Genomic DNA, 13,231 nt, shown 5'->3' on the forward strand with positions numbered 1-13,231 from the left:
ATTTGATTTCCAGCACCCACATGGCTCGTAACCAACCACAGTTTCATTTCTTCTGACCTCTGTGGGTAACTGGCATGCACATGATGTATAGACATTCACTCACAAAATACATCATAAAAACAAATGAATACCGAGAGGATAGCCACAGCTACGAAGCTGTGTATCTGCACGTGTGGGGCTCCGGGGAACAGCATGCTCTCTCCACTGATGATTCTGTTAGGGTCCTAAAGGATTGTACTTTTCTCATAGGTCTCAGCCACCTTTGCAGCTAGTCTGGTTAGCAGCCCAGCCATTGGAACATACCTCTCTGCAAATTATGGAGACAGTCTTGTTGTGTTGGTAGCCACAGTGGTGGCTCTCCTAGACATCTGCTTCATTTTGGTGGCAGTTCCAGAATCTCTGCCGGAGAAGATTAGACCTGCTTCCTGGGGAGCTCAGATTTCTTGGAAACAAGCGGACCCTTTTGCGGTAAATTAAGACATGAAAATATTTACTTCCTATATTTCTCTTTTCTCTAAGAGAAGACTTTAAATACAACTGCAAGGATTCATAATAGTTGTCGATTTTTTTTTACAATAAAAATAGCAAAAATGTTAATTACAAGTAAAGGGCTGAGAGACTGAGAAATATATAGACTTAGCAATTAAGCAATGTAAATTATAAAAGACAAAATAAATAGCCAGGTTATCCCCAAGGACATGGTTGTTTATATCATTTAATAAAATGAATGAATGAAGATGGTTGAAGAGGGATGTATAGGAAATATATCATACTAACAAGAAATAATACTGGAACACATATCTCTACCTCCCCTGCCATACCTACTTCTGTAGAACAGTTGTAAACCAGATTGTGTGAGCTTGTGCAGGCTGCAGGTGGATGTCTGATGTCTTGCTCTATTACTGTTGGCCTTATTTTTGAGTGAAGGTTTCCATTGAACCCAGAGCTCATCAAGCTTGCAAGACTACCTGGCCAGTAACTTCTGTCTCTGCCTTCCTAGCACTAGGGTTATAGGCAAGCATTGCAACCCCTAGCTGTTTATGTACGTGCTGAAAATTGAACTTAGCTTCTTTTGCTTATATATCAGGCATTTACCTCAAATCATCCTCTCAAATCCCTTGAAATTATTTTCTAAAATGATCACTAAGATTACTTCCTGGACATCTTGCCTGTCCTTCCTGTGTGTTACATTGTCACAGTGGTAGGAGGGGAGTTGGGGAAAGGAAGCAGGAATGGGTAGAAAACTTGCAAGTACATTTTTTCCTTGTAGTGATCAAATCACACGTGGAAACTTCTGTAAAACAAAACTACTATGGCTTATTTTTCAGGACCGCTATGAGGACTCTAGTTGACATGTGTAAACTGGCAAGGTTTTAGTAGACTTTAGTTGTTTTGGGTATTATGGTGACCTAAAAGTTCTGTGACACTTGTCATCCAGTAATGAAAGTTTTAGAGATCCTAATTGTCTTCATGGTTCCAGGCAACTTGAATATCAACGGTGAAGACTAGAGTGGATTTATGTATAATGAAAACTATGGAAGAGTCAGAAAGGAAGATCAGAATGTTAAGGTCACTCTCAGCTGCATATCGGGTTTGAGGCCAGCCTTGGGTACATGAGGCCGAGTGTCAGAGAAAGAAAGAAAACCTTGTAGTTAAAATGACTTAAGTTATTTTTCAAATCCAGAGAAAATCAATTTTTCTTAAGAGAGTTGTATAGAAGTGTTTTTTCATGGTCTGTTTATAGGATGTTTAGGATCTCTTACAGAAGATACATGAAAATACTGACATGTGTGCTCTTGATTTCTGCTTATTCCTAGTCATTAAAGAAAGTTGGAAAAGATTCTACTGTCTTACTCATCTGCATCACAGTGTTTCTCTCATACCTTCCTGAAGCTGGGCAGTATTCAAGCATTTTTCTCTATCTTCGGCAGGTGAGTAGTAGGCCTCTAGAAGTCTTTCAACGTGTAGACTATCAAAGATTGGGATTTCCGTAAGATAAATTGAGGAAATCATTGTTTCTAGAGACTTTATAAAGCAGGGACCTTGTAATCCAGTGATTTCAGTGACTGCCTCATAAGTAACTGGAACTATAGGTGTGTATAACCAGGCCTAGCTTCTTGCTGAGGTAGGGGTGCTGCTTTTATCAGAGTTTAAGAACAATATGGGCAACATGGAAAGACATCTACTGTGCAAAGGTTTGTTTAACAGAATTATCAGGAACAACATTCTGAGGCTTTTGAGTCTGTATACCTAGTTAGTTGGCATAGAATTCACTGTGTAGACTATACTAAGCTCAAACTCAGAATAATCTACCTATCTTGGCCTCTCAAGTGCTGGGGTTAAAATCATCCACCAAGTCTGGCTCTGAGACCCTTTTCTAAAATAGGGTTTAGATCGAACCAAATTAAAAGAAGATAATGAGCTATCATATCTTTCCCCCACAGGTTCACAGTTGGTACCAAAGTGGTTCATTTGGTACATTTTAAGAGCATGCATATACTTTTACACATTAGTGCTGCTCAATCTATAGTTTGTGATAAGGTCACTGTTGGTTTTGCTTCCATGTTTTAGTGAATAAAGCTGATTGATAATAATAGGCTGCCTCCACCTCCTTAAGTACTGAAATTATAGGCATGAACTATTCCACCAGTTTCAGATTTGTAATTGAATATGATTAAGTAGTAATAGGAAGCCAGAGGTTCTAGCCCTAGAATTTTTGTTGTCTAATTGTGATGGGAAGGAACACTTATTTATGAAATAAAACTGTATAAGGTTTTTAAAATGTATTTTCCTATATTTTATAGAATTTCAGTAGAAAACAAATATATCCTTTTAAAAATTATTAGTTATTTTATAGTTACTGTTACAATTGGAGGTTTATAGGTCAATTGCCAGTCAGACTCAGATGCTTTCTTGGTAGAAGTGTATGGGAGATTTGTAGAGCACATTCGTCCTACGACCATACCTCAAAGTCTGATATAATTGGTCTTCCGTGGGCTCTGGCATCCTGTTGTTCTCCCTCTCCTTCCCTTCTGCCCTTTTTCTTTGTTGCCCACATCATTTTAAAATCAGCCAGACTCAGGAGCCACCGCTTCCACTGCCAGTCTAGTTCTGCCTGTGTGCTTTTATTGTCCCCAAACTGGGGGGAAGAGAGGGAGTACTAAACATCAGGTATGATGACATTTTTAAAACACTCACAGTTCATGCTCACTAATTACAACTGTTTTATGTCATACTTAAATATACATTATAGTTTTTTTCTTCTTTCCCTGCCCCAATTTCTACTGTTTTTGTGAACTTTCCTCTATTATTTTTTCCATCAGTTTTAATAGGAAAAACAATCATTTCTTATTAATTATATCTGTAATACTTGTATTATAGAAGTGTTTTTTTGTTTTGTTTTACTTTTATTTTTACAGGTTATAGGTTTTGGATCTGTGAAAATTGTAGCATTCATAGCTATGGTAGGAATTCTGTCCATCGTGGCTCAGGTGAGTGTTTTATTACATGTGGGTTAAAATGATAGAGCTTTTTTTCCCCCTTCTTCAATCTTGATGCCCTCAGATCTGTAGTAAACCTTGGATATAAGTTCCTCCAAACTGTTGCCTCAGCTGCTTAGGCTCTTGCTGCAGATGCATCTTTCTTATGTAGAGAACCTCACCTAATTCAGGTAGCTAAAAGGGACCCAGCTCACAAAACTGGTCATTCACAGAAAATTCACGTTCTCAGGATTCAGTAGACTTTCATACAAATTTCATTAGAATTTTGTTTGGAATTTGTTCTGGATCAACTCTTCTTACTTCCAGAACAACTAGATTAATGGAGTGGTGAAATGATTCAGCAAAAGATGCTTGTCATCCAGCAATGACCTGAGTTCAATCTCTGGAATCTACATGGTAGGGAAAAACTGATTCTTGAAGATTGTCCTCTGACTTTCATATACTTGCTGTGACATATGTAAACTCATGGAACAATTAGGTATAAAAACTATTTTAAAGGAAAAATAACCAGATACTGTAAAATTAATCAGAGGAATGTGTTTGTGTTTACTTATTAGCAAAAAAATAAAAAATAAAATTAGGTAGAAATAAGCGTTTTCCAGATCCTGCTATCTCCAGGACTAAATACGAATCAGTACATTACAATATATGCAGTGAGTGATTAGCAGTAAACACTTTCTAACCTATTACATACAACCAATTGTCCAGAAAGGCAAGGGTTTATGTCCTGTTGTCTTTCAGGAACATTCACTGCAGTTTTTGTGGATTTCCTAGAGGCTTGTTCCCTGGAAATGGCATCTAGGCCAAGTTTCATGTTCTGTGATTAACTCTCTGCAGAGGAAATGAGAAGTCTGAGAAATTAACTCATCCTACCAAATGAGAGAATGACAAGTCTCTTCGGAATGCTTTCGAGCAAAGGCTGTTCCTTGCTGCTTTTGTTTTGGCTGTATCAGCAAATTCAAATTACGCTCAACGTCCAAGTTTATTGTGATTTTTGTTTTTTTTTTTTTTTACATCAATCTTAGGTGTCTTTGTTTTCTTTTCATTACAGAATATATATTTATTAAAGCTCATATGATTCTTAATTTTGTGAAATTGCTGTGAGTTACCAATATAAATCCTGAGCATATACAGGTGTGGGATTCTGCTGAACATTAAGTGCTTGTTGACATACTCCAAAGAAGACTGGGGTGTAGTCCTTTCAGTCTTGATGGCTGGAGTGCAGCTGTATTAATCTTTTGAGAGGTACTAGTAGAGAACCAGCCTGCTTCTCTGGAAGGAGGTCAAAAGCTTCAAACCTGGTCAGCACTGGAGCTCTTGAAACTCGTATTTCTGAAGAGTTATCACTATTGCCTGATCATAGACAGTCAGTGTTCTCTTTACTGCCCCTGGCCACCAGTGAATGTACTTCACTAAAAGAGCTTTTGCTCTGAATTTGAGTTTGTCATCAAATTCTTGTTTGCTTATGGCTTCTCAGAGTTGTCTTCTTATCTTTGCAGACAGTCTTCCTTAGCAAATTGATGAGGTCACTGGGGAATAAGAATACTGTCCTCCTTGGCTTGGGCTTCCAGATACTCCAGCTTGCCTGGTATGGTTTTGGATCTCAGCCCTGGTAAGCCTCCCTTAATTTACATATTATCAAAACAAACAAAAAGACTAAATTAACAGATATAATTAGCCTTAGAAGAGCGAAAACCATTTAACTATGTTAAAAGAAGGGTTATTTCATTAGTTTGATGTATTCAGCATTCCACCCATGGGAAATTGAAGTAGATGATTTGATATGACCTGTAAAGATTTGTAGTGCTCAGCTGAATATATGTTGTCATCTACCAGCCCTCTAATAAAGTTCTCATGATCTCTTCTGTTCTTCTGCCCCTCTTTCCCTCTCTCCTTCTCTCTCTTTGGGGGTGAGTGGGTTTGGGTTTGGGTTTGAAATAGTCATGCATTGTAGGCCAGGCTGTTCTCAAACCTATAGCATTTCTGCCTAGGCCTCCTGAATGCTGAGAGTATAGGTATGAACCATGGCTGGTTTTGTGTCCACTTTCTCTTTTAACTGTCTGAGAAGATCATATATGTATATAGGTTTTGATTAGATATATCTCTAATTTTTCTTCTATGCCCATTACTACTTAACCCTTACTGTATGTGATCTTTTCTTTTTAAATACCCTATGTCCACTTGGTACTATTTCTTTCTTTTTTTTAATTAAACAATTTTATTTTAGAAAACAGAGATAAATGTACAGATTTTAAAAGCCTTTTTACATAAAACCGTATGAATATATTTTTGTCAGTACTTGATGCTTGGTACTATTTCTATGTGCAGAGGTATAGGACCCCTACTAGAATATGAGCAGCTTCTCAAGGGCTGCGTCTTTAAAGACAATTGACATTCCCTACCCCTTCCCCCCAGAAGCTATCAGTTGTTGGTTAGCTCTCTGGTTAGGGTGAGACTTCATGAGTTCCTCCTCCTCCATGCTGGAATTTTAGCTGGCCCGATCTTGTGCAGGCCTTGCTGTGAGTTTATGTGTGCAACAGTGCGTCAGATCTGGCAAATACTGTTTTACTGCACTACCTCTCACCCTTAAAATGTTTCCCCTCCCCTCTTTTCAGATGATCCCTAAGCCTTGTAGGAAGAAGGAGTGATATAAATGTCTGGTTTAAGACTGAGGACTGAAATCTTTTTTTTTTTAACAACTTTATTTTACAAAACAAAGATAAATGTACAGATTTTAAGCATTTTTTGCATAAAATTTTAAAATACATTTTTTCAGATTTTAAAATAATTTTTACATAAAACTGTATTTTTTAGTGAGTACTTGATTTTTTTAAAGGTTTGATAGCATGCATTGAAAACTTATAGTTACAATGAGCATAAAGTACATGTAAAACAATATGTAACATGTAAATAGTCAAAGTTTTCTTGTTGTATAGACATTTTTTTGTTTTGTTTTCTTTATTTCTTGGACTTCATACAGTCTGAATTGTTTCTGGGGCAGTGCGAGCCTTTGGGGTTAGCATCCCACTATCAGTGACTGCATATTATGTCTGTTCTTTTGTGACTGGGTTATCTCACTCAGAATGATGTTCTCTAGATGCAGCCATTTTCTTAAGAATTTGGTCAAGTCATTGTTTCTGGTGGCTGAGTAGTATTCCATTGTGTATATGTACCACAATTTTTGTATCCATTCATCTTCTGAAGGACATCTGGGTTCTTTCCAGCTTCTGGCTATTATAAATAGAGCTGCCATGAACATTGTGGTGCATGTATCTTTGTTGTGTACTAAGGTGTCTCTGGGGTATATGCCCAGAAGTGGAATAGCTGGGTCTTCAGGTAGTATTATGTCCAATTTTCTGAGGTATCGCCAGACTGATTTCCAGAGTGGTTGTATTAGTTTGCAACCCCACCAACAGTGGAGAAGTGTTCCTCTTTCTCTGCAACCTCGCCAGCATCTGTTGTCATCTGAGTTTTGGATCTTGGCCAATCTGACCGGTGTGAGGTGGAATCTCAGGGTTGTTTTGATTTGCATTTCCCTGATGGCTAAGGATGTCGAGCACTTCCTCAGATATTTCTCAGCCATTCGATATTCCTCAACTGAGAACAGTTTGTTTAGCTCTGTACCCCATTTTTTAATAGGGTTATTTGATTCTCTGGTGTCTAGCTTTTTGAGTTCTTTGTATACCTTAGATATTAGGCCTCTATCTGATGTGGAGTTGGTAAAAATCTTTTCCCATTCTGCTGGCTGCCATTTTGTTTTCCTGACAATGTCTTTAGCATTACAGAAACTTTGCAATCTCATTAAGTCCCATTTGTTAATCTTTGACCTTAGAGCTTGAGCCATTGGTGTTTTGTTCAGAAAATTTTCTCCTGTGCCTATATGTTCTAAGGTTTTCCCTACTTTCTCATCTAATAGTTTCATTGTATCTGGATTAATGTGGAGATCTTTGATCCACTTACACTTGAGCTTTGTACAAGGAGATAAGAAAGGGTCTATTTTCATTCTTTTGCATGCTGAATGCCAGTTGGACCAGCACCATTTGTTGAATAGGCTGTTTTTTTTTTTATTGAATGTTTACGGCTCCTTTGTGAAAAATCAGGTGACCATATACGTGAGGGCTCATTTCTGGATCTTCTATTCTATTCCATTGATTTACATGCCTATTTCTGTACCAGTACCATGCAGTTTTCAGCACAATTGCCTTGTAATATAGCTTGAGGTCAGGGATAGTGATTCCCGCAGATGTTTTCTTGTTGTTGAGGATGGATTTTGCTATTCTAGGTCTTTTATTGTTCCATATGAAATTGCACATTGATCTTTCCAATTCCATGAAGAACTGGGTTGGAATTTTTATGGGGATTGCGTTGAATCTGTAGATTGCGTTTAGTAGGATGGCCATTTTTAAAATGTTGATCTTTCCAATCCATGAGCATGGGAGATCTTTCCATTTTCTGAGATCCTCCTCAATTTCCTGCTTTAGAGGTTTGAAGTTCTTGTTGTACAGGTCCATCACTTGCCTAGTTAGAGTCACACCAAGGTATTTCATAGTTTTTGTGACAATTGTGAAGGGTACCTTTTCCCTAATTTCTTTCTCCACATGTTTGTCCTTTGAGTATAGGAAGGCTACTGATTTGTTTGAGTTGATTTTGTATCCAGCCACTTTGCTGAACTTGTTTATCAGCTGTAGGAGTTCTCTGGAGTTTTTGGGGTCACTTAAGTACACTATTATGTCATCGGCAAAGAGTGATGTTTTTATCTCTTCCTTTCCGATTTGTATCCCCTTGATTTCCTTTTGCTGTCTAATTGCTCCAGCCAGGACTTCCAGTACTATGTTAAATAGGTAGGGGGAGAGTGGGCAGCCTTGTCAAGTCCCTGATTTTAGTGGGATTGCTTCAAGTTTCCCACCGTTAAGTTTGATGTTGGCTGTTGGTTTGCAGTATATTGCTTCTATTATGTTTAGGTATGGGCCTTGGATTCCTGTTCTTTCCAAGACTTTTAACATGAAGGGGTGTTGAATTTTGTCAAATGCTTTCTCAGCATCTAGTGAGATGACCATGTGATTTTGTTCTTTGAGTTTGTTTATATGGTGGATTACATTGATGGATTTCCTTATATTAAACCATCCCTGCATTTCAGGGATGAAGCCTACTTGGTCATAATGAATGATCGTTTTGATGTGTTCTTGGATTCGGTTTGCAAGGATTTTGTTGAGTATTTTTGCATCAATGTTCATAAGTGAGATTGGTCTGAAGTTCTCTTTCCTTGTAGGGTCTTTGTGTAGTTTAGGTATGAGGGTTTTTGTAGCCTCAAAAAATGAGTTGGGTAGCATTCCATCTGATTCTATCTTTTGGAATAGTTTGTAGAGTATTGGTGTTATATTCGCAATAAGTGTCTGATAAAATTCTGTACTGAACCCGTCTGGACCTGGGCTTTTTTTTGTTGGGAGTCTTTTGATGACTTCTTCTATTTCTTTAGGTGTTATAGGGTTATTTATATGGTTTATTTGGTCCTGGTTTAACTTTGGGATCTTGTATCTGTCTAGGAATTCGTCCATTTCCTCCAGATTTTCCAATTTTGTGGAGTATAAGTTTTTGTAGTAGGATCTCATGATTTCTTGAATTTCCTCATTTTCAGTTGTTATGTCTCCACTTTCCTTTCTGATTTTGTTAATTTGGATACTCTCTCTTTGCCCTCTAGTTAGTCTGGCTAGGGGTTTATCAATCTTGTTGATTTTCTCAAAGAACCAACTCTTGGTTTTATTGATTTTTTTCAATGGTTCTTTTTGTTTCTATATGGTCTATTTCTGCCCTAATTTTGATTATTTCTTGCCGTCTACTCTTTTTGGGTATATCTGCTTCCGTTTGTTCTAGGGCTTTTAGCTGTGCTGTCAGGTTGCTGATGTAAGCTCTCTCCAGTTTCTTTTTGGAAGCACTTAGGGCTATGAGTTTTCCTCTCAGTACTGCTTTCATTGCATCCCATAGGTTTGGGTATGTTGTGTTTTCGTTTTCGTTGAATTCTAGAAAGTCCTTAATTTCTTTCTTTATTTCTTCTTTGACCCTGCTATCGTTTAATAGAGCGTTGTTTAGTTTCCATGTGTGCGTAGGCTTTTTGTTGTCTTTGTTGTTGTTAAAGACCAGCCTTTGACCATGGTGATCTGAGAGGATGCATGGGAGTATTTCAATCTTCTTATATTGATTGAGGCTTGTTCTGTGTCCAATTATGTGGTCAATTTTCGAGAAGGTACCATGGGGTACTGAGAAGAAGGTGTATTCTTTTACTTTAAGATAATATGTTCTGTATATATCTATTAATTCTAGTTGGTTCAAGGTCTCTGCTAGTTTTGCAGTGTCCTTGTTCAGTTTCTGTTTCCATGATCTGTCCATTGGTGAGAGTGGGGTATTAAAGTCTCCCACTATTATTGTGTGGTTGAGATGTATTTTTTGAGCTTTAGTAGGGTTTCTTTTATGAATGTGGGTGCTCTTTTATTTGGAGCATATATGTTAAGGATTGAGAGTTCCTTTTGACAGATTTCCCCGGTAATGAGTAAAAAGTGTCCTTCCTTATCTTTTTTGATAACTTTTGGTTGGAAATTTACTTTATTCGATATTATAATAGCCACCCCCAGCTTGCTTTTTGGGGCTGTTTGCTTGGAAGTTTTTCTTCCACCCTTTTATTCTGAGATAGTGTCTGTTTTTGTCTCTGAGATGAGTTTCCTGTATGCAGCAAAAGGCTGGATTTTGTTTATGTATCCAGTCTGATAGCCTATGTCTCTTTATTGGGGAGTTGAGTCCATTTATGTTAATAGATATCAAGGAATAGTTGTTTCTGTTTCCTGCCATTATTGCTTTTGTGGGTTGAGTTGTGTCTGTGTCTTTTTCTTCTTTTAGTTTTCTTGTTTAGGAGTTTTCTTGTTTTTACTAGGCTGTATTTTCCCTCATTCTATTGAGTTTTCCACCTATAATTCGTTGTAGTGCTGGGTTTGTGGTCAGATATTGTGTAAATTTTGATTTGTCTTGAAATATCTTCATCTCTCCATCGATGGTGATTGATAGTTTTGCTGGGTATAACAGCTTGGGCTGGCACTTGTGCTCTCTTAGGGTCTGCATGATGTCTGTCCAGGCTCTTCTAGCTTTCATAGTCTCTGTTGAGAAATTGGGTGTGATTCTGATTGGCCTGCCTTTATATGTTATCTGACCGTTTTCCCTTACTGCTTTTAGTATTCTTTCTTTGCTTTGGGCACTTGGTGTTTTGACTATTATGTGTCGGGAGGTATTTCTTTTCTGGTCCAACCTATTTGGAGTTCTCAAGGCTTCTTTTATGCTCGTGGTCATCTCATTCTTGAGGGTAGGGAAGTTTTCTTCTACAATTTTGTTGAAGATATTTACTGTGCCTCTTAGTTGGTACTCTTCTCCCTCTTCTATTCCTATTATCCTTAGGTTCGGTCTTCTCATTGTGTCTTGGATTTCTTGGACATTTTGGGTTAGGAGCTTTTTGTTTTTTGCATTTTCTCTGGCTTTTTTGTCTATGTTTGCAATGTTGTCTTCTGCCCCTGAGATTCTCTCTTCCATCTCTTGTAATCTATTGGAAATGCTTGCTTTTGTGACTCCTGATTTCTTTTTTTAGTGTTCTGCCTCTAGGGTTATCTCTTTTAGTGTTTTCTTTATTGTGTCAATTTCCGTTTTAATTTCCCACTTCCATTCCTTTATTTCTTTGGTTCTGTTTTCCTCTAGTTCTTTGAGTGTTTTTCTTGTTTCCTCTTTAAAAGCTTCTGAATCTTTTTGCTTTTCCTCCCGTTCATGTTTAAGTATCTCTATAAGCATCTTGAGGTATGATTTCAGGTCTGCGTCTTCTTTCTCAGGAGTGTTTGGAATTCCGATGTTTGCTGTTATGGGAGAGCTGGGTTCTGGTGTTGCCAGGTTGTCTTGGTTTCCTTGGGATATACTCTTTCGCTTTCCTCTTGCCATTTTGTTATCAGTGATATGTTCTCGCCTTTCCCTTGTATCCCTGGATCTCCACTGGTCCAGGTGTCAGATGGGCCCAGCCCTGTTCTATGCGTCAAGGTTGCCGGGTGGGAACAGAGGTTCCAAAGTTTTGTTCCTGGTCCCCGGATCAGGCAGGTGGGAGGGTGCACCCCGTGTGTGCACTCCGCAGAGATCTCTCTGCTCCCTGACCGCCCAGATCTCCACTCACCAGTCTCTCAACCTTAGGAGCTGGCAGTAGGCGTGGCAGATGGGCGGGGCTCTGCCTGAGGACTGAAATCTTATCCCCCTTACTTCTACTTCTTAAACATATTTATACAGTTTCAGGATATGATAAATATTCAAAACAAAGACTTTGGAAAAGAACTGATTACAGCATGCTTTGCTGGTATACTTAACTTAGTAATATAACTATGTTAAAATAAATCAGTGATCAACACCAGTGTTTTCTCCAAAGTTACGTGAGTAACCTAAGTTTTAAGTATTCATGTTTTAGCTTCCTGTAAATGGGAAGAATGATCAAATTAAGGCCTATTAAGAAATAAAGAGGAACAGAAAGAGTCCTTATGTACCTGATTGCCAGATACTGCAGAGTCTCAGTCTCCATTTTAGACATTACTTGGTTCTTACTTTGCGTTTATAAGTAGAGCTATTAGAAATGTTTTATTGATTAGAGATTAGTTGGGAAGAAGATATATGAAATGCTGAATTTCATTTGAACTATTTGTATTACATTTTACCTAAGATTAACTTGGCTGGTCCTCCTCCTCTTCCTCTTATTTTTATTGGGGGAGGGGGGTATCTTATGAACTCTGGTTCAGTTATCTAGCTACTCAAAATGTTTTAAGTGTTAAAAAAGACTTTATGAGAATGAGGCTTTTCATTTTCAGTAAAGACTATCCCCAAGGAATATATAGCTCAGTGGGACATAAGAGCCTTGGACCTTAATTATCTTACATTATTATGACTCACCCATAAACATTTTCCCCCCAACTGAAGAAAGGACTAAGAGATGAAGCAGTCTTTGTTCGTTTATTTGGTAGGAGACAGAGGTATTGAGGCTTACAGACCACATAGCCCAAGGGTAGTTGTGAAAGACAGTGGGGAGTGTGAGAGAGGTGGATAGAGTTGTAGTGTTTATTTAAAACACATTTTAAAAATCCAGACATCCTTTTAAGAATTTTAGTGAGCGTAACTTGAAAATGGCAGTGGGGTAACATGTGATCAGTTTTAAATGTGTGGACTCTTTCACACAGAGACTTACTTTATATCCTAGACTGGCCTTGAACTCAGGCTACTTCTGCCTAAACCTTTTGGATGCTGAGATTACTAGGATTACTGAGAATCCATGCCTTGCCCAGGAAATCAATTTTTTAAGAAGGAAAAGTAAGCAAAATGGAATTGAAGAAACTACAAAGCACTGACCATATTGACTGAAAGCATCTTGAAGCCTGACTGAAGCTTCCTTTAATCTTTTCAGGATGATGTGGGCAGCAGGAACGGTGGCTGCCATGTCCAGCATTACATTCCCAGCAGTCAGTGCCCTCATCTCTCGGAATGCAGAGTCAGATCAGCAAGGTGAGATTTGTATTCCTTGCATTTTGTGCCTTCTGCTGGAACCTCTCTGCTCTGAAGTGTGAAATCCTGCATTCTCCACAACAGCAATTGACAGCAGTAACCTGTCCTAGGAGTATTCCTGCTCATTTTGTCAGTATACCTCCGTGCTCACACTCATACTTTAGCAATGAAGA

General features: G+C 38.2%; 1 protein-coding gene across 1 annotated transcript in view; it reads left to right on the forward strand.

Moving 5' to 3' along the window:
• MFSD14B (major facilitator superfamily domain containing 14B) overlaps nt 1–13,231 on the forward strand; it is a 58,889-nt gene that overhangs the window by 41,608 nt on the left and 4,050 nt on the right. Inside the window, exons 6-10 of the mRNA XM_080916991.1 lie at nt 250–468; nt 1,818–1,931; nt 3,420–3,491; nt 5,000–5,112; nt 12,961–13,058. Of these exons, the coding sequence (XP_080773117.1) occupies nt 250–468; nt 1,818–1,931; nt 3,420–3,491; nt 5,000–5,112; nt 12,961–13,058 (616 nt within the window). The remainder of the gene's footprint in view (nt 1–249; nt 469–1,817; nt 1,932–3,419; nt 3,492–4,999; nt 5,113–12,960; nt 13,059–13,231) is intronic.

This window comes from Micromys minutus (assembly GCF_963924665.1).
Source record: "Micromys minutus genome assembly, chromosome: 1".
Taxonomy (NCBI): Eukaryota; Metazoa; Chordata; class Mammalia; order Rodentia; family Muridae; genus Micromys; species Micromys minutus.